Source organism: Sturnira hondurensis, unplaced genomic scaffold, assembly GCF_014824575.4.
Source record: "Sturnira hondurensis isolate 20B ecotype Veracruz unplaced genomic scaffold, ASM1482457v3 Scaffold0002840, whole genome shotgun sequence".
Lineage (NCBI taxonomy): Eukaryota > Metazoa > Chordata > Mammalia > Chiroptera > Phyllostomidae > Sturnira > Sturnira hondurensis.
The window spans coordinates 31698361-31725785 of record NW_028075471.1 but is presented as its reverse complement, the minus strand read 5'-3'; the positions used below and the strand labels follow the sequence as shown (position 1 = coordinate 31725785).

Genomic DNA, 27425 nt, shown 5'->3' with positions numbered 1-27425 from the left:
CTTATCTACGTTGGAAGGGCAATAGCCTTAATCTAATACTAATTTCAAACCAGCCTATAAAGCCAAATTAACAAAAATATTCAAGATAATATATCTTTTTATGTTTTAATTTATCACTATATACCTTGGATAATTTTTATCCCTATATACCTTGGATGCTAGAGCATCATTGAATGCCTGAGGTGAAAGGGATTTTGAGACCATACCTTTCACCAGGGTCCTTTGCTAAGTTGGCTGCAGATCTCTTTGCACCCCTTGGTCGTTCTGCAGCCCAGTGGGTGGGGTGAGCACCAATGGATTATTTGACCCATTGCTCCGGCTGGTTTTCACACTAATGACTGTCCAGTTACTGTCCCTTCTGTTACTGTCCTGAGTGGTCAACTTCAAAGCCCATGAGGGAACTTTGCTTTGGAATCAACGTGTGCAGGTGGGTTCTTACCTGGTAGTAACACAGTCTGAGTACCTTTCCACAGGCAGGATTTCTACGGCACAAGCCCATGGCAGTTTTCTTTAAAATAGAGTAAATCGGCACCCCAGGAAAAAGTATCAGGAACCCTGACAGCAGCGGGGTTCATAGCCTTCAGCAGGGCAGGACCAGGGCTCCTTTCTTGTTTTTCTCGCCTGATTTGGGAATTGGCACAGAGAGGGGCTCCACACGATTGCCTTTCTCACGTTTCTCACGCAGAAGCAGTGGTTATTCACGGATTTCTGTTTTCCTTCCTCCCTCCCCCTGTGGCCCTTCAGATTTATGAGGAATCCAAGATGAATTTGGAGCAGGAGAGGCCGTTCGTCTGCAGTGCCCCGGGCTGCTCCCAGGTGAGTGTGGGGGCCGCTGCTGTGTCTTCCGGGGCACGCTCACCTTCCAAGAGGGAAGCAGCTCTCCTTGGCAGTCAGGCCTGCTTCGGGCTTTCCTTCTTCCCCCAGGTATCTCCAAAGTCCCCCTCACCACCATCATCACTGTCATCATTGTTGCTATTTTTCATTTTGAATCGTTTGGACTACTTCCCTCATAGCCCCTGAAAACCATAGGTGTTGGCCATTTCCACCCGTAACTCCTCCCTGGAAGCAAGCCAGGCACGTTGTGCCCACCAGAGGTTCTGGCGGGTCGTTTCAGAGAGCAGGGAAGGAGGGTGTCTGCTTTCACAACCGCCACTAGAACACGACCCTCTGAAGTACCGGTGAGCTAGCTCACCATCAAGCAGTTGAATTCTGTTTTGTCTTGCCGTCCCAGTTGATTTAAATAAGCCCCCTTATAACTGTTTCAAAGCCTACGGCTTTTCTATGTATCTAACCTCTAAGAGGGGAAGGTGGCCTCCTGGTGTTAGATTAAAGCTCTTTTAACCTCTGATGACTCCCATCACGTGGAATTGTGAGAATTAGAGGGGAGGCTGCATGCAGGTTAGTACAGAGCCTGCACCCACTAAGTACACATTCATGCTTCCTGTTGTTACCAATATTACTGCTCTTACTGCCATTACACGGGAACCTGTCTCTTTGGAAGAAATTGGAAACATCCATCACGTGACATCAGACAGAGTGCTACCCATTAGCTTTGGAACTTGATGGTGACTTTTTTATACATGACCCTTTGAATGCCTTCATGTTCCAGGTATTGGAAAACGATCACAAATGATCACTCTCACACCGAGATTTTCGTTCTGTAGGGTATAGGACAAGCTTAGGGCACAGGCATCTTTCCAACAAGGGTCCTTAAGCTCACTTTCCTTAAAGTACCAACCTGTTGCCTGTTTATGGGATGGGGTCGGCAGCACAGTGTGGACAAATGTCTGGGAGTCAGGTGAGAGTTGATGCCCGTGGAGGACCCTTCTTTTTTTTTTAAGATTTTATTTATTCATTTTTAAAGAGGGGGAAAGAGAAGGAGAGAGGGGGAGAGAAATATCAATGTGTGGTTGCCTCTTGTGCATCTTCTTCAGGGAAGTGGCCCGCGACCCAGGCATGTGCCCTGACTGGGAATTGAACCGTTGTTGTTTGGTTTGCAGGCCCACTCTCAATTTACTGAGCTACACCAGCCAGGGCGAGGACCCTTCTTATTACAGCTTCCCAGAGAGTTTGGAGGCTCTGGGAGCCTTTTGGGAGGAAGAGGCCATTGAAACATGCCACATTATTGCTGGTGCTGCCTTGTGGTGCCGTTGCTGGTATCACTGGTGGCCTCTGACTGAGAAACCAGGTCTTCTGCCCTGGTTCTGGCAGGCTCCAGCAGCTTTTTCTATGAATGTTGATCTGCAACCTATAAATAAGAAAGGCAGTAGAGGAAATTATTTTGAATTTAAACTCTTTCCCGGACAACTGGTTTTGGAGATCATTTTGAAATAGTAAACACTGGGAAAACATAGATAGGTTGATGCATAGCTGGGAACCATTCTGCTAGACCAAGCTATCCCTTGTGAGTGCAGAAATGTCCTTACCTAAAGCAGCTCTAACTGGCTCCCACAGAGTTTCCTTAGGGAAAAGTCTTAACAGCCAAAGGGAATCAGATAATTTGAGCAGTTTGCTTTGCTTTAGCTGTGAAAATGTGGCCTCAAGTTTNAATGTGTGGTTGCCTCTTGTGCATCTTCTGCAGGGAACTGGCCCGCGACCCAGGCATGTGCCCTGACTGGGAATTGAACCGTTGTTGTTTGGTTCGCAGGCCCACTCTCAATTTACTGAGCTACACCAGCCAGGGCGAGGACCCTTCTTATTACAGCTTCCCAGAGAGTTTGGAGGCTCTGGGAGCCTTTTGGGAGGAAGAGGCCATTGAAACATGCCACATTATTGCTGGTGCTGCCTTGTGGTGCCGTTGCTGGTATCACTGGTGGCCTCTGACTGAGAAACCAGGTCTTCTGCCCTGGTTCTGGCAGGCTCCAGCAGCTTTTTCTATGAATGTTGATCTGCAACCTATAAATAAGAAAGGCAGTAGAGGAAATTATTTTGAATTTAAACTCTTTCCCGGACAACTGGTTTTGGAGATCATTTTGAAATAGTAAACACTGGGAAAACATAGATAGGTTGATGCATAGCTGGGAACCATTCTGCTAGACCAAGCTATCCCTTGTGAGTGCAGAAATGTCCTTACCTAAAGCAGCTCTAACTGGCTCCCACAGAGTTTCCTTAGGGAAAAGTCTTAACAGCCAAAGGGAATCAGATAATTTGAGCAGTTTGCTTTGCTTTAGCTGTGAAAATGTGGCCTCAAGTTTTATTCAGTCCAAATCACTCAACACATTTTGGGGAGCTTACTATGTGCTTAAGATACATGTACCCCTGTCCTCACAGAGCTTCTAGTCTGGGCATCACACTTGTAATCACATAATCAATTCATCATTTAATTTGTGAATTACAAGTTTCCATGAAGGAAGAGCACGGGCCAGGTTGAAGAGTGTCATAGGGGGTGTACTTGGGGAGGGTAATGGGGGCTTCTCTATGGAAGAGGCACTTAAAGGAATGGGATCCTCAAGAGATCTAGCAGAGACCAGTGAGGGTTCATAGTGAGTTAGGATTCCAGCAGAATCCAGGGTTGTGAATGACAGTCGAGAAGAAACTTTCAGGGACGGGTTGTTCGTCACATCTAATATTTAGGTTAAGTCAGGGAGATGGAAACCGCACAGAGGTCATCGGACGATGTGGCAGAATTTCCCAAGCTTGGCATTGTTGACATCTGGGGCTAAGCAATTCTCGGGGTGGTGGTGGTGTAGGAACCGAGCGCTGCAGGGTGTTTGGCAGCATCCCTGATCTCCACCTACTAGCTCCCAGGAGCACTCCCCAGTTTGCGAAAAACAGCAGTGTCTCCAGGCACAGCCGGGCGACCCAAATGGCCCAAGGTGGAGAACGGCCGCCCGATGGTTTGCATTTTGGCGTTACCCTTCTTTCTTTTCAGATCGCTTCCTTTTGGGGGGGGGGCACTAGCTTCTAAATGATGCTTTCCCCTGTATTTTATATTTTGCTCTCAGCCATCTTTTCTCTGTTTTGGAATCAGGCAGTGTATAAATAAATAAATGCCACAGACATGTGGTCACTGGTGTCAGACTCTGCTAGAGCTGGGACAGTGAGAGGCCTGAGTGGAGGCTGTTGGATTTGGCAGTGGGCACTTGCCGGCAACCTATGAGAGAGGAGTCAGGGTGGGGGCCCGATTGGAAGGGACTGACCAGTGAGTGGGCGGTGAGGAAGTGGAGGTGGCCAGCATAGAGGACTCTTTCAAGAGCACTGGGGAGTGACGGGAAGCAGAGTGATATAATGGTGGCCTGAGAATGAGGCTGCTTGAAAGAGGGTTTTTTTTTTTTTAATTAAAGGCTAGCCAGGCTGGATTTAGTCAAGGGCAAGAAGGAGGGAGCTTGCTGGCTTGGAGGACCACAACTGAAGCACCAGCCCTGGGGACATAACGGGGTATAGAGGATCCTGCAGAGAATGGGGTGTGCTTATTCCTCTGGGAGAGGATGGAGTGGAAATAGACTTTGTGAAGTTATATCAAATTCTGAGGTGGAGGTGATAATACAGGATGAAGGGGATCCATTTTGAATGATCTTAAGTTTCTCACTGAAGGAGCAGGCCATTTCCCTGAGAAGGCTGGGCGGGCTGAGTAAAAGGTTAGATGAACATGAGAAATGAGGATTTGCATAGGTTTTTGGTTTTAAGGTAGAACTCAAAGCCTCTCCTCTCAAGGCATTGCCAAATTTAAGTGTAGATAAAGATGCATCTGCAACTCGATGTCTTTATTGAATGTGGAAGTGCTTCTTTTCCTTGACAAGCTGTTATGAAAACATGGGCACCTTTCAGTAGAAGAGGTATTGGAATGTAATAGCTGCCTCGAGATTCCAATGGTCTCCCAGGGGAGTCGCTGTGATCATGGCATTCACTTGAGGGCCATTCCACAGCCTGGGGTCCTGCATGGACAGGAAAGGATGGCTGGGAATTGGAAGGGGGAGTAAATATGAGTTATCGGGGCTGCATCAGGGACAATGGAAAGGTTTCCCTCCCTTTTCTCTCATTGGTGGAAAAAACTCTGCTCTCTGAGGAATGGCCTGTAGCACATATCTGGGGTAGTTTTTGTGTTATAACTCCTTCTGCATTAGCTTTGTCCCAGAAGTAAAGAGAAACAAGCTTCTTTTCCTCTTCCTGGTCTCACCAAGTCCAATGTTAATGTCACTGTTCCCTGGCCTCCGAATTAATCATGTTTGAAGTTCCAGTGGCCTCTCTCAGCTCTGTCCCTGTACATTTTGGTTATTTAATAATTTGCTGGTAGGTTCCTACCAAATTAAAAAAGACGTTACAGATGTCCTGTGTTGTCTCTTGCAAAGTTATTATAGTCAATAGGAGATATTATGGAATCTATTATTATTCGATAAGTTTTCTAGTTAATGTGCTATTTTAGTGTATTATCACATGAAGATAAAAAATGGTTTATTGGTACAAAAGGAAGGATATTGCTGTGTCGTGTGTTGAATATGTACAGGGTCTGGCAGAAGTAACGCCTGCTTGAATGTGGTTAGTAGGATAAAAATATGAGTGTAATAATTTATAGTTTTAATTCAACATTTTGTCTAAAATGTCACATGGGGTGCTTGAGGGTGATATTATTATATTACCTAATTACATGTGTATGATTTTGTAATAAAAGATTTTGTAATAAAAAGGGGCATTATTTGTGCCAGACCCTGTATCTCAAAGAAAAAATATAATAAGGCTTTTGAGAGAGAGACTGAGAAATTTAACCTATGTCCCCAGGGCACCCTCAGTAATGGCACACAGTTGATGCAGTCATCATACGCTGTTACAGAAGAGCAAGAGAAGAAACGAACACATAGCAAAAAAACCCCATGTGCCATTATAAGTCAGATATTTGTGTATGCAATATCTGATATAATTACCATGCTTCGCAAATTCTATACTCTCCAACTTATATGATACAAATGACATATAAATGAGTGTTATTTATACGGAAAACTACTTTTAGAATGTTCGAAAGGATTTAACCCAGTAGATTCCCTCATGCTCATGAACACAGCATACTATTTGCAGAATAGGGTTCTGCCATTGTAACAATGGTAATTGAAATTTATAATGACTATCTCATGGGACTGGGAAGCTCTGGGAGGTTTTCTAAATTGTCAAAGACTCGGAAATGTTTAGCAGAGTGTATTCTCTTTTGTTGTATTTCCATTTGACTTTGATGAAGCAGATACTCTGGGAGGTTCGTTTATTCAAATGTGCCAGTCTGAGTTGTACAGGGTAGGGTCTCCCACAACAACAAATTAGCCCAACGCTTCAGTGGCTTAGAACAACCAAGGCATATTTCAATTGCCCAAGCATACATTTTACATTTCTGCTGTAGATTGGCAAGATCGTCTTTGTAGTCCTTCAGAGTTCAGAAATGGTCTTCATGATCTCTCAGAGATGAGGATTGAAGGGCCACCATTTCTAATCTTTTGAGTCAGCTCCCTGCAGGGAGACGTAGGGGGACCTCTAGAGCATCTTGCACCAAGAATTGGACGCTCACATCTGGGTGACAAGTCACTTCATTACTCAATGGGCAGAACTTGTCATATGGCCACACTCAACCACAAGAGGGCCAGGAAATTCAATTTCACTGTGTGACCAGAAGTCAGCTTAAAATATTTGGGAGCAGCATTTTGACAAATTTTGGGAGCAGCATATTGTCAGCTGACAATATTTGGGAGCATCATTTTTTTTGAAAGCTAAAAGTAAAGTGTTGGAAAAAAATAAAATAGATTGTTGGTTTACTACACTTACACAGTGTAGAATACCAGAACTAATTTGCCACAGTTCTATGAATTGTATGTGTAATTATAAAAAATACAGTAACTACTAGAGAAAAGTTCCAAGTCGTTTTGTAAAGCTACAGTACTACTCAGATCTAAATCCACTTTCTTATTTTGAACAGGGTTTTCTCATATGTATAGATAGAAATGGGAGAATTACTTTTGCCAGGTTAGTTGTTCTTTGTAATCACAAATCAACATTTATTTAAGCACTCTTGTATTCTTTCAAAGCACCACATATTTCTCTTGTATATATTATTTTACTACTTTTAATATTATTTGCCCCTTTCTGTTTTATCCTTTAAATAAACACAAATTTAAGGTCTACCCTTGGACACAAAACTCTGGTTCCTAAGGAAACATCTAGTGTACTGATGACTCATCACAGTTGTTTATATTCAAGTTTGTATTATTATTTTTAAGAAAAAAAGGCCTTCAAAAGGAACTCCCAAAGAAGGTGCAAAGAGTCAGAGAATAGTAGAAGGCAAAGCTCTTCTATGTCTTAAGATTATTCAGCCAGATTTTTCCACAACATAGTGAAGGCCCTGGTTAACCATATGGATATAATGATGCATATATTTGGGTGTCATTCATATATTTTCTGGCACATTTGCTCACATGAAATAATTTGTCATTTTACTCACTCCTGTTTTTACACTTTTTCAGAAAGTTTTTTATTTTGTCTGTCACATTTGCAATGCTGAATAAGGCTTTTTCTATCATAGCAAATATATATTACAAAACTGAATGGCTCCTCTCCCTTTCCCTTTTTTTTCTATGTGTCTGACAGCGCTTCCCAACAGAGGACCATCTGATGATTCATAGGCACAAGCATGAAATGACTTTGAAGTTTCCCTCAATAAAAACAGACAATATGCTATCAGGTAAGGAGCCATCAGGCAACGAGGCTTTGGGTGATGAGCCCCCCATACCTGTTCTACTACTTATGATAGGATGATTTCCACTAGCAAATTCTGTGCCTTGAAAATAATCTATTTCTAGGGTGTGAAAGAGACTTAAAGTAATGGTAAGCAGAATGTAATCAGCATGAGTAGTGTTCACTCAAATAACGGAAGAGGTGGGACTTCTCATCTTCTGGCATCTGATTATTTATTACTCTAAAACTAGGTTCCAGGCAACTATTTTTAAAAGCACGTACCTGTAATGGGACAACGAACATTAACTGAGCATCTCCAATGCACACTGCACTATTCTGAGTGACATACAAAGTGCAGAAATTAATCTGATTCCTAGTCTGAAGGACGTCACAATGTAGTATGCCTGTGAAAACTGAGCTAAAATAGAGGTCTGTCCGTAGCAGGCAGATGGTCCCTGACTTATAATGGTTCCACTTACAAGGTTTCAACTTATGCCTTTTTGACTTCGCGATGGCGTGAACGATATTTATTCCATAGAAAACACACTTGGCATTTTGAATCTTTTCCCAGGCTAACGACGCAAATACAATCATCTCTCGTGATGCTAGGCAGAGGCAGGGAGAAGCAGCTCCCAGTCTGTCACATGGTCACGAGGGTCAGCGACTGGTACTCTAGAGTGTACTGTGTGGTCAGTGGTTTGGGGGTATTGTATTTTGTGTTTTCGCATCCCATCACGTCTACAAAATGCTCTCTTATCTCCTGCTTCTGGTGAGAAGAAGAAGGCAATTACTCTTGGGATCAAACTCAAGGTAATTGCCCAAGTGAAGGGCGAATGTTCTGAGCACGTTTAAGGCAGGCTGGGCTAGGCTAGTGTTTGATAAGTCAGGTGCATTACATGCATTTTTGACTTGTGATATTTTCAAGTCATGACAGGTTTCTCTGGACACCACCCTATCCTAAGTAGCATGTGTATATCAAATGAGTATTGCGGGGAGAAATACTATCCAATTTTAGTAGAAGAAGTTCTCTTTTTGGACTGAGGCCGTCAGTGAAGGTTTCCTTAAGAAACAGAAAACCACCCCCACTCCATAAGTGAGAAATTAAAAGAGGCATGGGAACATAGCAGGTGCTCAGCAAATGGAAGCAGAAATAAAAAGGAATAATTAATCCGTAAATTTATTGCCATTCCTTCCCAGTTTGATAGGTGGTATGGTAAATTAAAAAGAGTGCAAGGCCAGAAGTGAGGAAACTTGAACTCTCTCTCGCCTGGCCCCGCCTCTACCACCATCTGACCTGGAGGAAGTTAATGAACCTCTCTGGGCCTTGGTTTCTTTTTTCATAAAAATGGGAATGATTTTACATGTCAAGTCCATTTCATAGGCTTAGTGTGAAGATTCAATGAAAGAATGTGAATTAAAGTGGTTCATAAATCCTAGCAGGGTAATTGAAGCATTTCCCGATACCCTTCGGGCACTAGAAATACTTCCCCTGAGCCACTGTCTCCCTGGCATTGTGAGAGAGAGGAGACCCCTGTGAACCTGTTATAATGATATCAGAAGAGAAACTCACTGCCCTGGCTATTATAATTTAGCATTTCTATGGCACTTAAAATTTTACAAATATGTTATTATCCTTATTATTAGTAAATCCTCTAAAAGTCTGTCAGGTTATTTTTACAACCCATATTTTTGATAGCGGGGGAGGGGCACAGGGAGATGGTGCAGCTTTCTCAAGCTCACTGATCAGGGCAAAGATGAGGGCCCTCCATCCTGCTCTCCTGACCCACTGACCTGCACTGGCCACTGTGCTGTCAGGCCCTCTCTGTTTATATACAAACTCAAATACTCCTGGTGACAGAGTCATCCACACAGCTTCACAAACCCACCAGTGACTTGCAAGTGCACTGTGGTTTGGAAGACTGTCCAAGTTCAAAGGCATCCTCTTCCCTTCCCTCCACCACCACCTACCACCTATCAATCACCTCTCTCTTAGCCTGTTTGTTTTTATTGAACTAGCTGGCCCTTCAGAAATAGTTTTGTCCAAAGTCTAGAAACAGAAATGCAGAAGCTCATTTGTAAGAATTATAAAGGCTACAAGGGTTAAGATGGATGGCCTGTTCTTCTGTTTATATCACTTACTATTTTCTATAGAATCACCTGTGCTATAACTTCCTAGTTGAACAGTGAATGTAGGTATGCAAGTATCAAGGTTGTAGATTTTGCAGTTCATAATAGTTAAATTCATAAGTTCTTCCTTTACTTTTCCCAAATAGGATCCCCCAAATAGACTTCATGGTGGTAGAGGAGTGGGAGTTGACTATTAGGGAATGGTAATTATGTGGTGGTATGTCTAATATAATGGTAAATACTGGTATAGTATCTTACAGGCATGGTGCTAGTAAGCTCCAATAAGTCCCATCTGATGGTCTGGGAAACAGTAGCTAAAGATGTGTGAACACTTCAATATAATGCCTACAAGCAGGTTTTTGATTAAGTTCTTGCAGCATTTCAGTTGTTCTTATCAGATCCTTACTAACTTGAGGTTGTTTCTGCCAATAGCTGGCAGTGCCAGGTTGAAAAATATTGGGAGAAAAGCCACTCTAATTTTTATTATGTCACACTTGGAATAAGACAGTGAAGGGAGAAATAAATGAGGAAAAATGGCATGAATAATATATTGGCACATTTTCTTCTGCTCTCTCATGTTTTATGCTGAAGCTGGTATGAGGCCATTTCACATTCTCAATAAAATTAAGTGCTAAGTTTTCAAACTTGCCACCTGCTCTGCATGTTTGTGGTCTGGTAGAATTTTCTTGCTGGATAGACTACAGTGATAGCAGTCCAACTCTGTTACTTTCCATTTAGAGGACTGAGGTCCACTACGTGCCATATGCCAATGTTGACCACCACAATGAATTGTAATAGGCTATCTGTCAGGTACTTTTGCTTTGCTATTTGTTTTTATCTAAGAAAGACTTCTATACGTATTCATCTCGAATGCCATTTTAGTTTTAGCATATTAGAGTGTACTTGTAATTAAGACAAAATGCTTTACTTTCCTTATCTTGATTTATTTACTTAAAATCTATTTTATTGATTATGCTGTTACAGCTGTCCCATTTTCTCCCTTCATTCCCCTCCACTCTGCACACCCTCTCCCACCCACATTCCCCTGCTTTAGTTCATGTCCATGTGTCGTAAGTTCTTTAGCTTCTACATTTCCCATACTATTCTTGCCTTCCCCCTGTCTATTTTCTACCTACCATCTATGCTACTTATTCTCTGTACCTTTTCTTCCCTCTCCTCCTCCCACTCCCCTGTTGCTAACCCTCCATGTGATCTCCATTTCTGTGGTTCTGTTCCTGTTCTAGTTGTTTGCTTGGTTGCTTTTGTTTTAGGTGTGGTTGTTAATAACTGTGAGTTTGCTATCTCTTTACTATTCATATTGTGCATATTTTTTATCTTCTTTTTCTTAGATAAGTCCCTTTAACATTCCATATAATAAGGGCTTGGACATGATGAACTCCTTGAACTTGACCTTATCTGAGAAGCACTTTATCTGTCCTTCCATTCTAAATGAAGGCTTTGCTGGATAGAGCAATCTTGGCTGTAGGTCTTTGGATTTCATGACTTGGAATACTTCTTTCCAAGAGACGTTCTTGCCTGTAAGGTCTCTTTGGAGAAATCCACTGACAGTCTGATGGGCACTCCTTTGTATGTGACTGTCCCCTTATCTCTTGCTGCTTCTAGGATTCTCTCCTTCATTTTAAACTTGGCTAGTGTAATTATGATGTGCCTTGGTGTGTTCCTCCTTGGGTCCACCTTCTCTGGAACTCTCTGAGCTTCCTGGACTTCCTGGAAGTCTATTTCCTTTGCTAGATTAGGGAAGTTCTCCTTCATTATTTGTTCAAATAAGTGTTCCACTTGTTGCTCTTCCTCTTCCCCTCTGGCACCCTTATAATTCGGATGTTGGAACATTTAAAGATGTCCCGGAGGTTCCTAAGTTTCTCCTCACTTTTTTTGAATTCTTGTTTCTTCATTCTTTTCTGTTTGGTTGTTTCTTGCTTCCTTCTGGTCCACTCCATTGATTTGAGTTTCAGTTTTCTTCCCATCACTATTGGTTCCCTGTGCGTTTCCCTTCATTTCACTTAATGTAGCCTTCATTTTTTCACCTAATTTGAGACCAAATTCAACCATTTCTGTGAGCATCCTGATTACCAGTGCTTTAAACTGTGCATCTGATAGGTTGGCTGTCTCTTCGTTGTGTAGTTGTATTTGCTCTGGGGCTTTGGTCTGTCCTTTCGTTTGGGTCATTTTTTTAGTCTTTGCTGTGCCTGTTATGTATCTTATCTTGATTTATTTAGATCTGAATTTATCTAAAGCTTTAGAATCTACTCTTATTAAAAAGAGATTTATTAAAATTTTTTCTTAAAGTACTTAAACCCTATGTTGTGGTCTATCATAAAGATGATCTTATGATAGTTTGAAATACACTTATACAGTTTGCAATACACTAATAAAAATAGTATAAACCAAATCTTAAATCAGCAAGCATCAGCAGGGCAGAACTTTCCAAGTCCCTCTTGGCCCCCCTTTTTAAAGCAATATTTAATTACACAAAATTTTATTCCAGGTAGACTAGGGTTTGATATATATTAAGAAGGTAAAGCATAGTAGGTACATATGTTCATTACTAATTTCAGGATGTCCACTTAACTTGTATTTTAGAAAATTACTTCACCCTTTATTAATTACAAATTTTAAAGTTAGGAAAGTTAGGAAGGCACCATAGATATGCTCTTCAAGGAAAATTGTCCAAAACAGCTGTAATGCCTGAAATGTTACAGCTTTGACACAAAGTCCACTTTATTTAGGCCAGGTAGAATTCACTACTCAAAATGACCTTTGATATGCCACAAGGCAGCATAGTAAAAGTGACAGTCATATACGGGGCCCAGCACAGATAATGCCCCTTTCTTATTACAAAATATTTTATGACAAAATCATGCGCATGTCATTCTGTAAAATAACAAATCACACTCAAGCACACCCTATGACATTTTAGGTGAAATGTTCAAAGTGCTGTCAGTCTCGTGCAAGACATTCATGTACCCCACCAACCACACTCAAGTGGGTGTTACTCCTGCCGGACACTGTCTTTATTAAGATGAATTTGCTCTTACAGACAGACAGTCAGGAAGTATAAAAACCTCCCATTCTAAAGGGGCAGGAGTATAAGGACATGAATGGGGGTGGTGGTTTGGTATCCTGAGGGCTAAAACTTAAAGCCCTTCCCACCTCGATCCTTCCATTCTTACTCGATCCAGGTGGTCCATTTCCAGAGTCCTGATATTATGATGGACATGAGTTGCTGTCAGCTGTTCTTGATCTGATAGATGATAATTTTATGGTTAGGGAAGTTGTGATGTCAAAGGTTTTTAGATGCCAAGTTTAAAATGGGAATCCACTGAGGACAATATACTTCCACACACAGGTTGCAAAATTACCAGTTACTAGGTGATATAGGGTCTGGTTTGGTTTGAAAATATGATCAAATTTCAATATTAAAGGTAAAGAGAATGATGTGTGTGTGTCTATTTTAATGGCATGAACATCCAGAAATTCCTAAATCTCATCCTGTCAGAAATCCCCACCCCCACCTATTTACAGTTGCCTCCAGGTTCTGTATAGGAATCAATGGGCAACTTTATTTATACCTGTACAAGCAAATAATATTCCAGATGAGAACTCTGTGTGCACGGTGTGTGTTGGCAGAATATGGTAGGAGTACTGGCTTAGAAGATGATGAATTTTGCTTCATGGTGGGATTACTAGTCATTTAAAGGCATGGACCCACATGTGTTTTTCCTTAGACTTCCCACCAGAGGTGTTGATTGGGCTTTACCTTTTAAGGAAAGGTGAAAGTTCAACACTCTTCAACTTATTCATTCATTCAACAAACACTTATGAGTGCCTACAAGGATCCTGTTGCATGAGGTGCTGAGAATGCTGCAATGAACAAGACAGATGGGGTCCCTCTTCCATGGAACTTCTTATCCTCTATTGGGAGTGGGGAGGGTGAAAAATAATAGACAACCCCAACCCCAGGTAAAGAAAAATATTCTTTAGTGATATATATGATATATCATGGGCTGTGATAAAGATAAAATAGGGTGACACACAGTGGCATGCAGGCTGCCTAAGGGAGGATGGGTAAGGCCTCTCTGCATGGATGGCGTTTCGGCCAAGACCCGATGTTCAGCACTATGGGTTCAGGTACCTGTTCTCTTTGACTTCTAAATATGGGGAGACTGAAGTGGTGGAACCACAAAACCAGAAGTGATCTTGAGCTGACACACGGAGGAGAGGTCAGAGAGACTAGCTTCCTCATTCCTTCTTCCTTATCCCTATCTGATACGGAGCATCTAACGGAAATGACAGTGTAGTCCCTCAGAACCCCGTTGTGTCCCTGGATTAGGTCTAAGATTAGAACCTCTCTCTAGTTCCAGGACAGAAATCTAATTCTTACCATGGAGAAAGCTAGAACGTTGTTCACTGAAGTAGAACATTTGTTTCCAAGATCCTAATTGTGACCAACCAGACAACATCAGAACCTGAATCGTTGCCTGTGACTCTTTGTTACAAACCCTACTTCATCATCCATGGGACTTTTAAGGGGGAAGCCAAAGGGAAGGTAATATACCTCACTCTGAATTCTTTATGGAATGAACTGGGATATAAAAAACCCAACTGAGTAAGCAAATAAATCACACACACACACACACACACACACACACACGGCCCATAGTTACCTCCTCTTCCATTGACAGTGAAAGTGCACAGTGACTTCCCACCATGTAAATTAATCCTTATGGAACACAGGGCGGTTTGCACCAGAGGGCAGCACGCTAATAATAATAGCGTTTGTTTATTGCTTTATCTTATACCTGTAATTATGTCTCTTCCTTTACATGCATTATATCATTTAATTCTGGCCACTTTTTTCATATGAGGAAAGATCTCAAGAGGATGAGCAGTTTGTCTAAAAGTCCCTGTCTGTCTATAATTTTCTCACTGTACACCTACATGATTTGGTGAGCTCTACATCCTGAGAACATGTTTTGGTCTTAGATTTATGTTTGAATATAAATCTATCAATTGCTTTTTCTTTTAGTATTGACTTATGTCTTTATAGCAATCAAGTGGAGTCAAAACTTTTAGGAGATTATACTAACGCATTAGCATTTAGAGGAACAAAGACTGTGTTTTCTACATCAGATTATCTTGTCCATTGTGACAAGTGGCTATTGGCATTTACAGGAGCTTCTCCATCATGTTTCTAGCTGATCTAGCAAAACAGAACTTTAAATAATTCACCTGAGTACCTCAGAGGCCTTGATCTGCAGTCTTCTTTCATGTATGAAAAACTGGCTTCCAGTCTATTCCATCTGGAAGCGATCCCTTTTCACAAAGAGTGTCAAAGAACTCAGGCAATTAGTGACTGAGTGGAAACGTTAAGCCTTAGCTTCCACTATTCAGGGCAGGTTTTGATAAGACAAACACCTTGGATCCCTTAATTCACTTGGCCAGCAGAGACATGATCTCACAGCATTAATAACCCTTTTTACCAGCTCAGCTCTTCCAAACAAATTAAAACTGTGTCTTGATTGCTGTTGGAACACTTGGGGTAGGCCATGGCTGGTAGTGAGTAGATGCGGCATAGATACTTGGTTAATTTAAATCTGAATCTCTGTCATCTGGAGCCATGCGTCCCATGCGAGGCTCTCGTCAGAGCGTTTTCTAGCTGACTCATAGGCACTCGCAGGGGCTCTAGTCTACCAGCTGTTCACCTGGACAATATGAGTGTTCCAGCAGACAGTTCAAGAGGACGAGAGTGTGTCTTATCTCTCACTGCTGGATCGCCTGGGCCATGGTCAGTTTTCAAGCAGCCCACCGCTGTGGTTTAAAAGCCAGAGTTGCCCTGGCTTGTCTCACAGTAGCACTGCATCTTTGGGCAGATGGAGGGAAACAGGAGTGTCCGTGTCACTGAGAGGACCCTGCGGCTCCTGTTGTGTGCTTACCCCCAATAAAAGGCTTGTGTATTGCAAAGAAGCTTGTCTGAAATTCCATGGAATTCTGTCATTTGTTACTGATTATTGCTCTTACACAGGATTATGGATTTTCAAATGTATGTAATATAAACTCTCTTAATTAGGACTTTATTAAAATTCAGATAGGAACTAAGTAAGAATATTTTAAATAAAGCATTGATGAAGAAGTCATGGGATAAATATAACTATAAAAAGAATGTAAAAAGTATCTAAGAAAAAGCCCTTTTCTGAGAACCCCAACTCTTACTAAAATAGATATGCTAATTCCAATTATTTTATCTATTGATTTGAGTGCACTCTTGGGAATTCCATTAAGGCACATTTTGTTGGCTGAAATTGGGTCATGCAAATAATAAAAATGCATTGCCTTTAAAAAATACCCTATAATTAGAATGGTCACTAATTCAAACTGATGTTTTTTATAACTGGTCTAAATTAGTGAGGCTTTTTATAGAATTACTAGCCACCATCAATTTAATATGAAATGATGTAAAATTACTTTACAGAGTCCTTTAGTAATGGCATAGTTAAGAATATCAGACCAATAGGAAAGAAAATTTTGCTTAGGAAGTTCACATTCTCCTCCTGTGTTGTGTGATGGGAACTCTTCTTTTCTTTTTTCATTTTTTTTCATTGATGACTTGTTGCTCTGCCTTTTTTTTCTCATTGAGGAAGAGGAAACATAGACGAACACATAACTCAAGCACAGCTCTGGAACCGAATAAGGTAGTAACCTATTATTAAATTTGAGCAGACTAAACGCTTGTTAAAAGAAGAATTGGGTTTCAGGCTTTAGCTTTGTGCTTGTCCTTTAGACTTTGGAATAATTGTACTCGCTGAGGCTGAAGCACTTGGTGCTCCGCAGGCTCTGAACTGATTGGAAAATCTAGCGAGTTACTATTTTCTCTAACAGTTCTAACCAGATACTTCTGGTCCTTCCCACACGTCATGTGGTCCAGGACTTCCTATTGTATAACTGGTGGGTGAATTCCTACATCTTAATGCTAGGTTGATGGCACTTTTCAGGGTAGATACACAAGCAGGGTCTCCACGTGGTGAGTGCTCTTTACCTGACTGCAGAGGCAGCAATTCCAGGAAAAGGTGCTTCTTTTTCCAAGAAACAGATTCGCCATTCCAGGAAGGGAATTAGATATTGAAATATGAAAAACTTTACAGAGGATTTTTTTAATCCCTTCTGGTGCCAACCTTTACTGTCCAATGGGTAAAGAGACCCCACAGACATGTGAGATTTCTCCCTTGCGCTGACCCCGGGTGTCTCTGAAGAGCAAGGTGAGCTTTTTGGCAAACTTTCTGCAAGAAGGTAACAGGCAGGTGCTTACACGTGCCAATTCAGGTTTACAAAGGTAATAACAACCAACCACTCTCCACTTGGATCAAGTTCAGATTTAAAAGTTGTTGACTTTTAGTTTTATTGGAGATTTTGTGTTATCCCCTTCTGTCCTTCAGATTGTCCTCCCTGAAGCAGAAACGTTGAAAAAAGGTGAGCAAAAGTCCTTAAACAATTATCTCAGCTCTGAGTTCCCCCTGGAGCTAGTTCCTGTAAGTCCTTGGAGTGTGGCCTACTGAACAGACCTTAGGTATTATCCACCAATAAAGCATTGGTCTCTATTATTCAGGATATAGAAATTGCTGTTGCTGTAGCTAACCCATGTATGCTCTTAGTTTTAAATAGGGTGTGGTTTACAAGAATTTTAATTTATGGTCATGGACATTACCCACTTACTTCAGCTCTAATTTCAGCTGGAACAGTTATTTGACAAGGCATTCATGTGGCTAAGAACCTCTGCCTCTTTTATTTAAGCTGCTGATAGATTTAGCTGTTCCCTTTTTGAAGATTTGCACATTTCCTGGCTTACTTGGAACTGGTACCATGTGGGATCAAAGACAACTGGAGACCCTGTATTAATTCTAATAAATGTTAAAACAAAAGTTAAGCTCCATTGTCTGGTTCCTGTTGTAACTGGAAAGAATAGCTCATTCACAAGAAGAAAATGAATAAAAAATTAGGAACAGTGTGCCTTATCTATTCCAAATGTGGGTATAGATATCTGTTTTGTTTTTCTCTCACTGTATCATACAGCCAAGAAAGTCACATTTGGCTACAACTCTGGGGCCTTCATCTGGGTCTTCTGCTCCAGGGATGAGAGGGACCCAACTCTGTTTATAGCCCGTGGTTCCCCTGGGGCCCTAGCTGTTGTCTCCCTGTGGTGGCAGAGAGGCCCCCACCACCAGACGTGCCTTTGCTGTCTCTGTGCCACGCTTCTTCATCTCCTTTGCTGAGGTGTGTGGGTGTGTGCTGGTATTTGTGAATAATTTTGCTTTCGGGGAGACTTAGAACAACTGTCAACTTTGCCTGGGGATTGGCCTGCAGATGCCAGCCTGAGTTTGATTTCATGGACCATCTTATGAACTCGCCTCAGCCTTCAGGAGTTGCGTGGATCCTCTGAAATGACTGTTCTCTCTACCTGGAGTCAAAGCCCTCCCCTTGTAAATCTCCAACAAAGAAATCCTAGAGGAAGAAAAGGAAAGTTAAAACCTGGAAAACTAAATTCCAATTGATGACAAGTGGTCTAATATTTCAATTCTGTTATGTGATATTTTCTTAGGTTCTTTTAGTCACAGAAGATGTTTCTGCAAGACAGGAGAGAGTCTGTGGGATTATAATGTAGTTCTGTTGTATGAGAGATGAAATGATTCTCAGATATTTCGAAAGAACCAAGGCTTGCTAGGATTATCAATTACTGACACAATTATGTGACTCAGCTTCTAAATGGGGCCTGGGGTGAGTTTCAGTATCCTCATAAGTAAAATGAGGCAATAATTTTTACCGAATGTGGTTGGTGTGAAAATTAATGAGATGGTGCATGCAAAACAGTACTGTGCCTGCTATGGAATAGCACCCAATAAAATGATGAATATGCACACACACGTGCAGGCACACATTCTTTTATTTCTGCTTTCAGGGCTCATCTGTTTATGCCTTCTGTTGAGAAAGTGACTTTATCTGTATATCTCGCCCTTATCTCTGGCCTAATTTCTAGCGTCCAGCAGCTGTTACTTACACCCCCGTTTAGCTGTCCTTTAAGTGGTCGCATGTTTCTTTGACCTAATGATAGTCACTTTTGTTTTTTATTTTAAAAACTTTATTTTATTTTATTAAATGCATTGGGATGACATTGGTTACTATAGTTATAGAGGTTACGGGCATACAATTCTATAATACATCATCCGTATATCGTATTGTGTGTTCACTGCCCTAAATCACTTTCGAAGTGAGCCTATTATGGTGGTGATTTTCGAATTCACAGAATCGTGTAACTTTAGAACTTTGTTTGAAAGATGAGAAGTATGAGGTCTAGAAAATGTGGGTAATTTCCCCCAAATTGCATGACTTCAAATCTAGATTTCTGGGTTGTCAACGTCTTTTACAAATGCAGCAGAACCCTGCAGGCTGGGAGGAGCGTCTGGGCGAAGCTCAGAATTTAGACTGAGAAGGGAGTGTGTCTTCAGGGAAGAGAGGACTTCCTTCTGGTAAGGTGGTCGCACATCATGTGACCTTGTGCCAGTCATTTAACTTATTTCTTCATTTCTAAAATAATACGCACCCTTCTTATCTCATAGAATCTCATGAGATCTAGATTCTAGACAATGTGGGTGAAATGTTTGTAAGCTTCAAAATGTTTCATAAATACTAAATTTATCTTTTATAAGCACACAACACATAACTGTCATGTGGATATATTGGATACATAGTGTATATGTGTGCAGCTTAATAAATGAATGTGCTAAGAAACCCAATTTTCAATTAAATCCTTTGCATATCTTTTATTGGTGGTGCCCAGTGGATGATCACCTGTGGTAGGCTCTCTGCATGCTGCCAAGTCAGCTCAGTGTCTTGGAAATTAGGCTGAGTTTGGGGAAGAATGCAGATGGGGATTTCGCTGCCTTGGAATCCAAGTCAACCATTTGGTTACCTAACAGGTAGGAAAGGCCATCGCCCATAGGGAATCAGACGTTGCCTCGGCAGGTCTGATTAAACGGGACTATCAAGCTATTTTCAGCTTCATGGATATTAAGCTATTTCTTTGAATCTCAATGGATAATTTGCTGGGATTAACTGCTTTCTGCATGACTTAGGAAAGTAACTACAGTGTGAGTCTCTTGTCCTACAGGAATTTATAAGAAGAGTGCAGGGATGGCAAATTTGTTTTGACTTGAGGGCTCTCTTCGGTTGGCTGGCGGTGGTGCCTTAGAGAACTGTGTGGAGATTGGAGACTGGGTGTGGGTCAGGCGGGGCGAGCGCCCTGATCCCCGCAGCAGAGTCTGCCGTAGGCTCCGGTGGGGTTTATACATATGTGCACAGTAGGAATAGCACTGAGGCCCCGGTTATAATCTTGCTGTTGTCACATCTACCTGAGAGACCTTGAACAAGACTCCTACTCACTCAGGGCTTCAGTTTTCTTCATTTACAAAAGAATTGTCATGGCCAGACATCCCTCCATGCTCCTTTCTAGTTCTTTCGTTTTCTGTTTCTGAGCTAGGGGCAGTTTGTACAGTTTTACTCGTGTCAACTCAAGTACACCTTTACTAAGGACGATGGCTGTCCTTGATGATTACAGAGGCGTAATCCTACCCTATTTGCCTTTTAGGGTCTTTTGAGATCTAGATTCTAGAGAATGTGTGTGGAAATACTTGTAAACAATAAATATTAAGCCGCCAGTGGTGGCTTTACATCCTCCAGTTTTCTAAGTAGTACGCTTACGAATGAAATTCTGTTTTCTTGAAAGAGTATTTATTCTCAGAACATTCGTTTAGCTGTAGCAAAGAAAACTAAAATTAATAATTATATTTTTAGCAGGTGGGGATTGAGTGTAATATTTGACTTGGAGTTTCTCATCATCCTCTATGACTTTCAAAATGAGAGATAATATTGGTAAACTTCCCTTCTCTGTTAAGGAAAAGAAATTTACATGCTTATGTATTTCTTTTTGTTTGGTGTAAAAAGTTACTAGATCTTTTTTCCTTCCAGACACCTAAAATCAGGCTTGACATGAACTCAGCATATTTTTGGCCAATTTTAGCTAAATCATTTTTTTTCCAGTTAGAAAGGAGTCATGCCACAAATTACAGTGTTACAGTGTTATGGAACCTGAAAGTCAAGGTCAGGTACTCTTGTCCAGAGGGAGGTTTAGAAAACCCTCTACCTGGGACAGCTGACTGCACACCGCATTCCTCCTTTGGGATTTGTGGTTTTATTTTCTTTCCTATTCTGGTTTTATTTAAAGGGCTAGGAGATTATAGATGGCCGGTGGGCATCTGAATTAAGGCAGATGAGGGACATTGTGAACTTAGCACATGCTTCCCACTGGCTTTTGAGGAAAAGACCCCATGAATGATCACTCGGCCTCTGTTTTCAGATCAGACCCCGACCCCAACGAGATTCCTGAAGAACTGCGAGGAAGTGGGGCTCTTCAATGAGCTGGACTGCTCCCTGGAGCATGAGTTCAGGAAGGCGCAGGAGGAGGAGAGCAGCAAGCGGGTAGGTGTGCTCGGATGGACAGGCACCTCCCAGAACCCCTGGGGTGGACTTCTGTTTGGGAAGCGGGTGGTACTGCAGGTTGATTGCTGATGTGGCCTGGGCCTGAAACAGTATTGTATCCATTTGCAAGTGTCTAATGTTTTAAAAAAGTATGAATCCCTGGTTGTGATAGACTCCAAAGTTAGAAAAATCATGGGGAAAACTGGTATCTGAAATATGAAATTCAAGCCAACAAAAAGAAAAAAAGAAAAGTACTTCCTGTTTCTTGAACCTGAGTCAGATAAACTCACACTTTTTCTGTTCAAAACTAGCTGTTCGATTTTGCTAAATGTTTGATAGTGAACCCTGCATGGCGGTGAGTGCAGGGGATGAGAGTCAAGGAGACGGCAGGCGAAAAATGAGAGCCGTAGTGGTTTCTGTGATTTTTGGCCCAGGCGACAACTGCCACTTCAGATGCTTCGTAGTCATGCCTTTGACCATCCGTTTCTGTTGAGACAAATAGGTTCACCGCAAGTGAGATTTGTTTGTTCTTACAAATACAGAAAACCCACTTCATGAATCCCTCCAGAATGGATTCAGGTTTATTGTAATGTTGTGCTGGCATTTTCAAATCACTTTGTAAGATTAAGGAAAGGAAATGAGGTCATAAGTAAGTGTGATAATGAAGCTTTCGAGTATGTTTTCCTTGTTTTTATAGAGCATTATTGCATGCTCAAAATGTACTAAAGAACAAATTAGATACATTCCATGAACAGTCTTAAAATGTGAAAGTTAGTCGACAGGAAGGACCAGCTAGATTGTAATGGATTCTGAAATTCCAGCTGCTCCATCCGGAGAAGAAACTTTGAAAGGTTCTGATATTTCTGTAAGCGTTTCACAACCTTTGAATCCTCCTGTATGTGAAATTTTAATAATCCCCTCCACCAGGTTTTTCATGTCATGTTCTCACATCAAAATAGTCAAGGGCTTGTATTCAGTCTGTACTGCTTTAGAAAAATTATGAAAATAGGTGAAGGTTATAGCAAAAGGGACATAAAATCTCAACTGACTCATTTTGCTTGTTTATAATTAATTTGTCACTTATACTATCAAGTATCGAGGATGCCCTTATTCCCACCACCTCAATGGTAGGAAGGGTCTTTTTTTCTTTTTTTTAAAGCAAATGTTTATTTAGCTCATATTTGCCACACACTGTTCTGAGCACTCAAAAAATTAACTCAATAAAATAAAAGGTATACATTCTTTATTTCATTGCAATAGAAATAGATTCCTTGAAAAATAAAACCCATGAAAATAGGAGGCGAGAAGAGCCCCAAACTAAAAGTTTTAGTACCTCTATTCTGGTTGACAAATGAATGTAGCTCTCCTGGTAGGCATGGCATATGTAAATAGACCAAGGGAATAAGTTCATTCCTTTCTCAAGACAGTCAAGGTTGGCCTCTTAGATTAAACGGAACTGTGTGAAAGGTGTGTACTTGGTTCATATTGTCTTTATTTGTCATAGAGTGGCTTTAATGGAAGTGTATGCCTTTGATTTTCCTTAAGACATTTACCACGGACAGCTTTAGGAAGCCCTGGGGCAAAGGGGTGATTCAGATGGTCCCCATTACGTAGTACTCACAGTCTCCTAGATGAAGTCACATGGCGTTTGTGGACTATTTTCTCCTCGTAGACCTGAGAGTCATGTAACTGGTTTTGTTTCTCTTTTTGCTTTGACTGCTCAATCAATGTGAAGCCAAGTTTCCTGCTTCACTTTGATAACTTTTTGGAACACTGTTTTGAGAGTATTTTACTTCCTCCCAGACTAGACTTTCAGTTCTAGTTTACATTTCCTCTGGTCCTGATTATTCATTTAAGAAACATGGTCATGCTATACATTTTTTTGTGAGTTGCTTTTGATTCCTCATGAGTTGAGAAAGAGTATAAATAATTAAACTTTAAACATGAAGATAATTAGGCAAGTAAAGTTGAAAATCAGGACTACTATAGTTGTAGAAAACTCGATGGGTGTGTGGTGATGGGACTCCTGCGGCCCACTTTCCCCATGGTTTTGGGCAAACCTCTCAGCGGACACACCCCAACTTCGCCTACACACGCCCTGGAAGCTGGACAGTGTTAAGGCCGTGGAGGCGTCCACTTCCCCTGCCTGGTTCAAACCTGATGGGCCAAATCCAGACTCGGGTGCCCATGGCTTCATAAGAGGGCACCTTCTGAAGGCCCACTGCGTGATGACTCATTCAAATGGGCTGTGCTAAGGGGTGCTGCTCTGGCATTTCTTTGGAAGCCACAGGGCGGGCAAATGAGGAGGATATGCTCTCCAATCTATTAATGTAGTTTTACCCATCCTTCTGACCACATTTCTCCAGCTACCAGCACCCCTGGCACACCACCAACCCCAGGTCCCACTTCACTTATTTGTTCCCTGCTTAAAAAAAAGGAATAAAGCTCTTTATTTGATGCATACCTTATTATTACCTTATTATTATTATTCCTATCTTCTCCTCCATTCTTTTTGTTCCACTTTCAGACAATTATTTCTTTTTATTTCCGTGTCCCTCTCTTCTGATTGCTTTTCCTTCTTGTCTTGTAATAAAAGACTTGCATTAGTTTCCTCGGCAAGTTTTGGTAAAGTGAAAGATGGATTAATATATCTGGAGAATTTTTTATATCTAAAAAACTTTTTTCTAGAACTTTCAAAGTACTTTGTACAAAAATGTTGGAAAGACTGGGCTGCTCCTTCCCAGCACCTTTAAATTTCTAGCTTTAGTCTGGTCTAGAAAATTCTATTAAAGAATAAATAGAAAATTGACCCTTACTTAGCCCATGTGGCTGTGCATTGGGGAAAATTATGATCTACAGAGAATCCACAATCCTGATGCCCTTTTCTAAAAGTATTTCTATGCACAATGCCAATGTGCATAGAGAGTGAAGACAGGCTAGAGGCAGGCCGTGGCCTCTGGAAAAAGCCCCAATACCTATATCCACATCCTAAATAGCAGGCACCACATTCCACAGTTGCCTCAATTTTCCATGTCCGTGTGAGCCCAGAGCCTCAAAACTCTTTAATGGGAGATCATTTTCCCCCTTGGAAAAGCATCCATTACTAGCAGGCATGACAAATTGAAGCTTGCCGATGGCTTAGAAGTCTGGCTGTTCTGTGTCCTAAAACACATGAGAAATTTCGTTCATTATTTTCATTCATGAAATGTTTTTGAGTGCCCACCACTTACCAGCCACTGTCCAAAGCATTGGCGAATGCCTTTAGTCTACTGGCTAAAGCTGGTAAGAGAAGGAAAATAAAACAACCTTGCCTTCATGTAACTTATTTCTAGTGGGCAAGATAAACAAGAAGTGAGTAAAGACAATAAAATATATACAATTTGAGAAGATGATAACAGCTTTGGAGAAAAATACGACAGGGCAGGGGCACAGGGTCGGTCAGGGAGGGAGTGGCTGGCAAGGGCAAGCGGAGGAGGAGGCCTGGACCAGGTGAGTGCTGGGGAGGAGAACGAGTGTTCCGAGTAGAGAGAGCAGTAAGTGCAAAGCCCTAAGGCTAGAGCATGCTCCGTGGGTTGGAGGAATTACAAAGAGGCCAGTTTGGCTGGAGGAGAGTATGCAATAATGCTAAAGAGTGGGTGTGGGAGGGTGGATCCAGGAAGGCCCCGAGGCTTTGGCTTTTACTGTGAGTGATATAGGGAACTATTGAACAGTTTTGAGCAGAGGAGTGGTGGGATCTGACTTATATAATAGAAATATCACCTTGGCTTCTGAGTTGAAAGTAAACCATCGAAGGGCATCAGCAGAGAAAGATCAGTTAGGATGGTATTGAAAGAGTCTAGATGAAGGATGGTAGTACCTTGGTCAAGATGCAGGTGGAGGGGGTGGTGAGATTCTGAGTATATTCTGAAGTGGGAGACCCTAGGGTTGGCTGATGGGCTAGATCTGGGGAGTAGTAGAAAGAATGGAATCAAGGACTAGGTTTTGGGCTGAAGCAACTAGAAGAATGGAATTGCCTGTGGGAAGCGCAGGTAGGAGGCAGAAATGGAGAGGAATGTTTTTAGACTTGTTAAACGGAGATACTGAATCAGCAGATGGGTATCTAGGTTTTATAATTCAGGAAGCAGCCGACCTGTCTGGAGATGTAAATTGGGAGTCACAGGCAGATCGATGGTGTTTAAACACATGAGACCAGAAGAAATTCCCTGGGCCAGGAGTGGCTAGAGATGAAGAAGAGGAAAGGTCTGAGCATAGAACTTAGCAGAGCCCTTTGAACCTTCCAAGACAGAGGTGTCAACTGTCCTCCGTGGACAGTGGTGACACAGAAGGCGATGAGGCGTGAAGAATCAAGTCGAGTCTGGGAACCCTCGCAGTCATGCCGGATGGAGTTCAATAACTGGAAGTTGGCATGCTGATTTTGTGTTCCGTGTCAGAGAAAACAAACAAGATTTTTAAAAAAGAAAAAGAAAGAGGGGGATGAACTGATCTTTTACATTTGATTTTTTTTTAAAGATAGAACAATGCACACGTAGGCAGCTGCAGAGAGCTTCACCATCTGATAGCACTTGTGTGTAAGCGTGCGTGTGCGTGCGTAAGGAAGGAAGGGGGGTTGAAAGGACTAGATATTAACTCCTTTGTCTTGCTGAGAGAAGTATAACAGTCCAGCCTAACGTGGTTAAGGACCCTGACGATGAAAAGTGCTGTTATAAGTGCTAAGTGTTGTGATGCTCCCCTAGGACCTAACTCCGACTCATTATGCTGATGCAGCAATAGCAAATTAGGATATTTCCATGCTCTAGAATTCCTGCCCAAATGATGAAAAGTGCAGTCTATTCCCAGAGGGTGTTGACTATTTAACACATGGGAACAAGGGACAAGCTACGATCTTAAGATCTCAGATCCCAGCTCAACAGGAGTCACGGAACAGGGCTCGGCCAGGTCAGCCTTAGCGCAGAGAAGTAGGCTGCTCCCTCTGATTGAATTCCATACCTGGAAATCCCGTTACCCGACACCGCTGGTTCCTGGGAGGGAGAGCGGTGCAGAGAGGGAGGTGCATTGCTTTGCTTTGCTTCCCTACAGTTTTGCTCTCTCAGCCACTGGCTGGCCCGGCTGCTCTCTGGGGAAGGTATGAGTGGCGCTGGATGGAAGAGGAAAGACTCGGAATTGAGCAAACGGCAACAGCTGCATGTTTCCGGTTATGTTATATTTTCTATGATATTTGTAAAATGATCCCTCTGTCCCCAAGAAGTCTGGAGAAAAAGAATGTTCTGAAACCTACACTTGGTTTTATCCAGATATTAAAAATATCACCATGTTTGCCCAAATCCTAGTAGATGAGACTGTTTTTGATCTTTTGGGGGTTGTTTTGTTTTGTGGTGTCTTTATCAGCACGACTGGAAAGAAAACACCCATCGGCCGTAAGAGGCAACAGATTTCTTCCCCCACTCCGATGAGTGGAAATCCTCTCTTATAAGGACTTTTTTCTTCCCATTTTAGTACATGATAGCTTTTCTCCTTACAGGTCTACATTACGCCCTCAACTGAGGTGGAATCTGCTCAGGCAGTGACCAAACCGGTGGGTGAACTGGAAGCCGTTTCCCGCGTTTTAGGTCCCTGGGATTTGGGGTTAATGACTCCATCCTAACGGAGATGAGGAAGAGTTGGTGTCCATCTCCATACATGTCAGTGAGTCGATGTGATCTGCTGCTCTGCTTCAGTTCTCAAATGGAGTGGGAAATAGGACAAACTCATAGGTCATTTTTTTCCAGGGAAAGTCGGGGTTTCCTCTATTGCCTTGCAAGGAGTGAGCCCTTCTATCAAGTATGCTTGACATGGAGGACGAGGGAACAGCTTGGAGGAGTCCAGACTGAGGCGGGTACTGGGAATTCGTTCATCTCCTGCCTGGGAGAATTTGAGTTTTTTGACAATTTGGATCTTAATGAATGAGTCCTCATGAGCCAATTTTCATGCTAAAGAAACCATGTCTTACCTCCTGAGGCTGAGGATTTCATTTCTAACGCTAAGTCATTTGGCAGTTCGTGGCTGTGCCTTCAGCAGCGGCGGTGGCAGCGGTAATTGCAGATGAATGTCTCTCGGCCTGAGTGGCAGGT

At 41.9% G+C, this 27425-nt stretch overlaps 1 protein-coding gene across 1 annotated transcript; it reads left to right on the top strand.

Annotated features, from left to right (window-relative positions):
• The first annotated feature begins 756 nt into the window (after positions 1-756).
• On the top strand, positions 757-26959 carry LOC118983646 (cyclic AMP-responsive element-binding protein 5-like). Its single transcript, XM_037041296.1, has 4 exons — positions 757-816; positions 7561-7654; positions 21197-21318; positions 26837-26959. Exons 1-4 carry the CDS (start codon positions 763-765, stop codon positions 26957-26959), a joined length of 393 nt encoding a protein of 130 aa, XP_036897191.1. The 5' UTR covers positions 757-762.
• Positions 26960-27425: the final 466 nt, after the last annotated feature.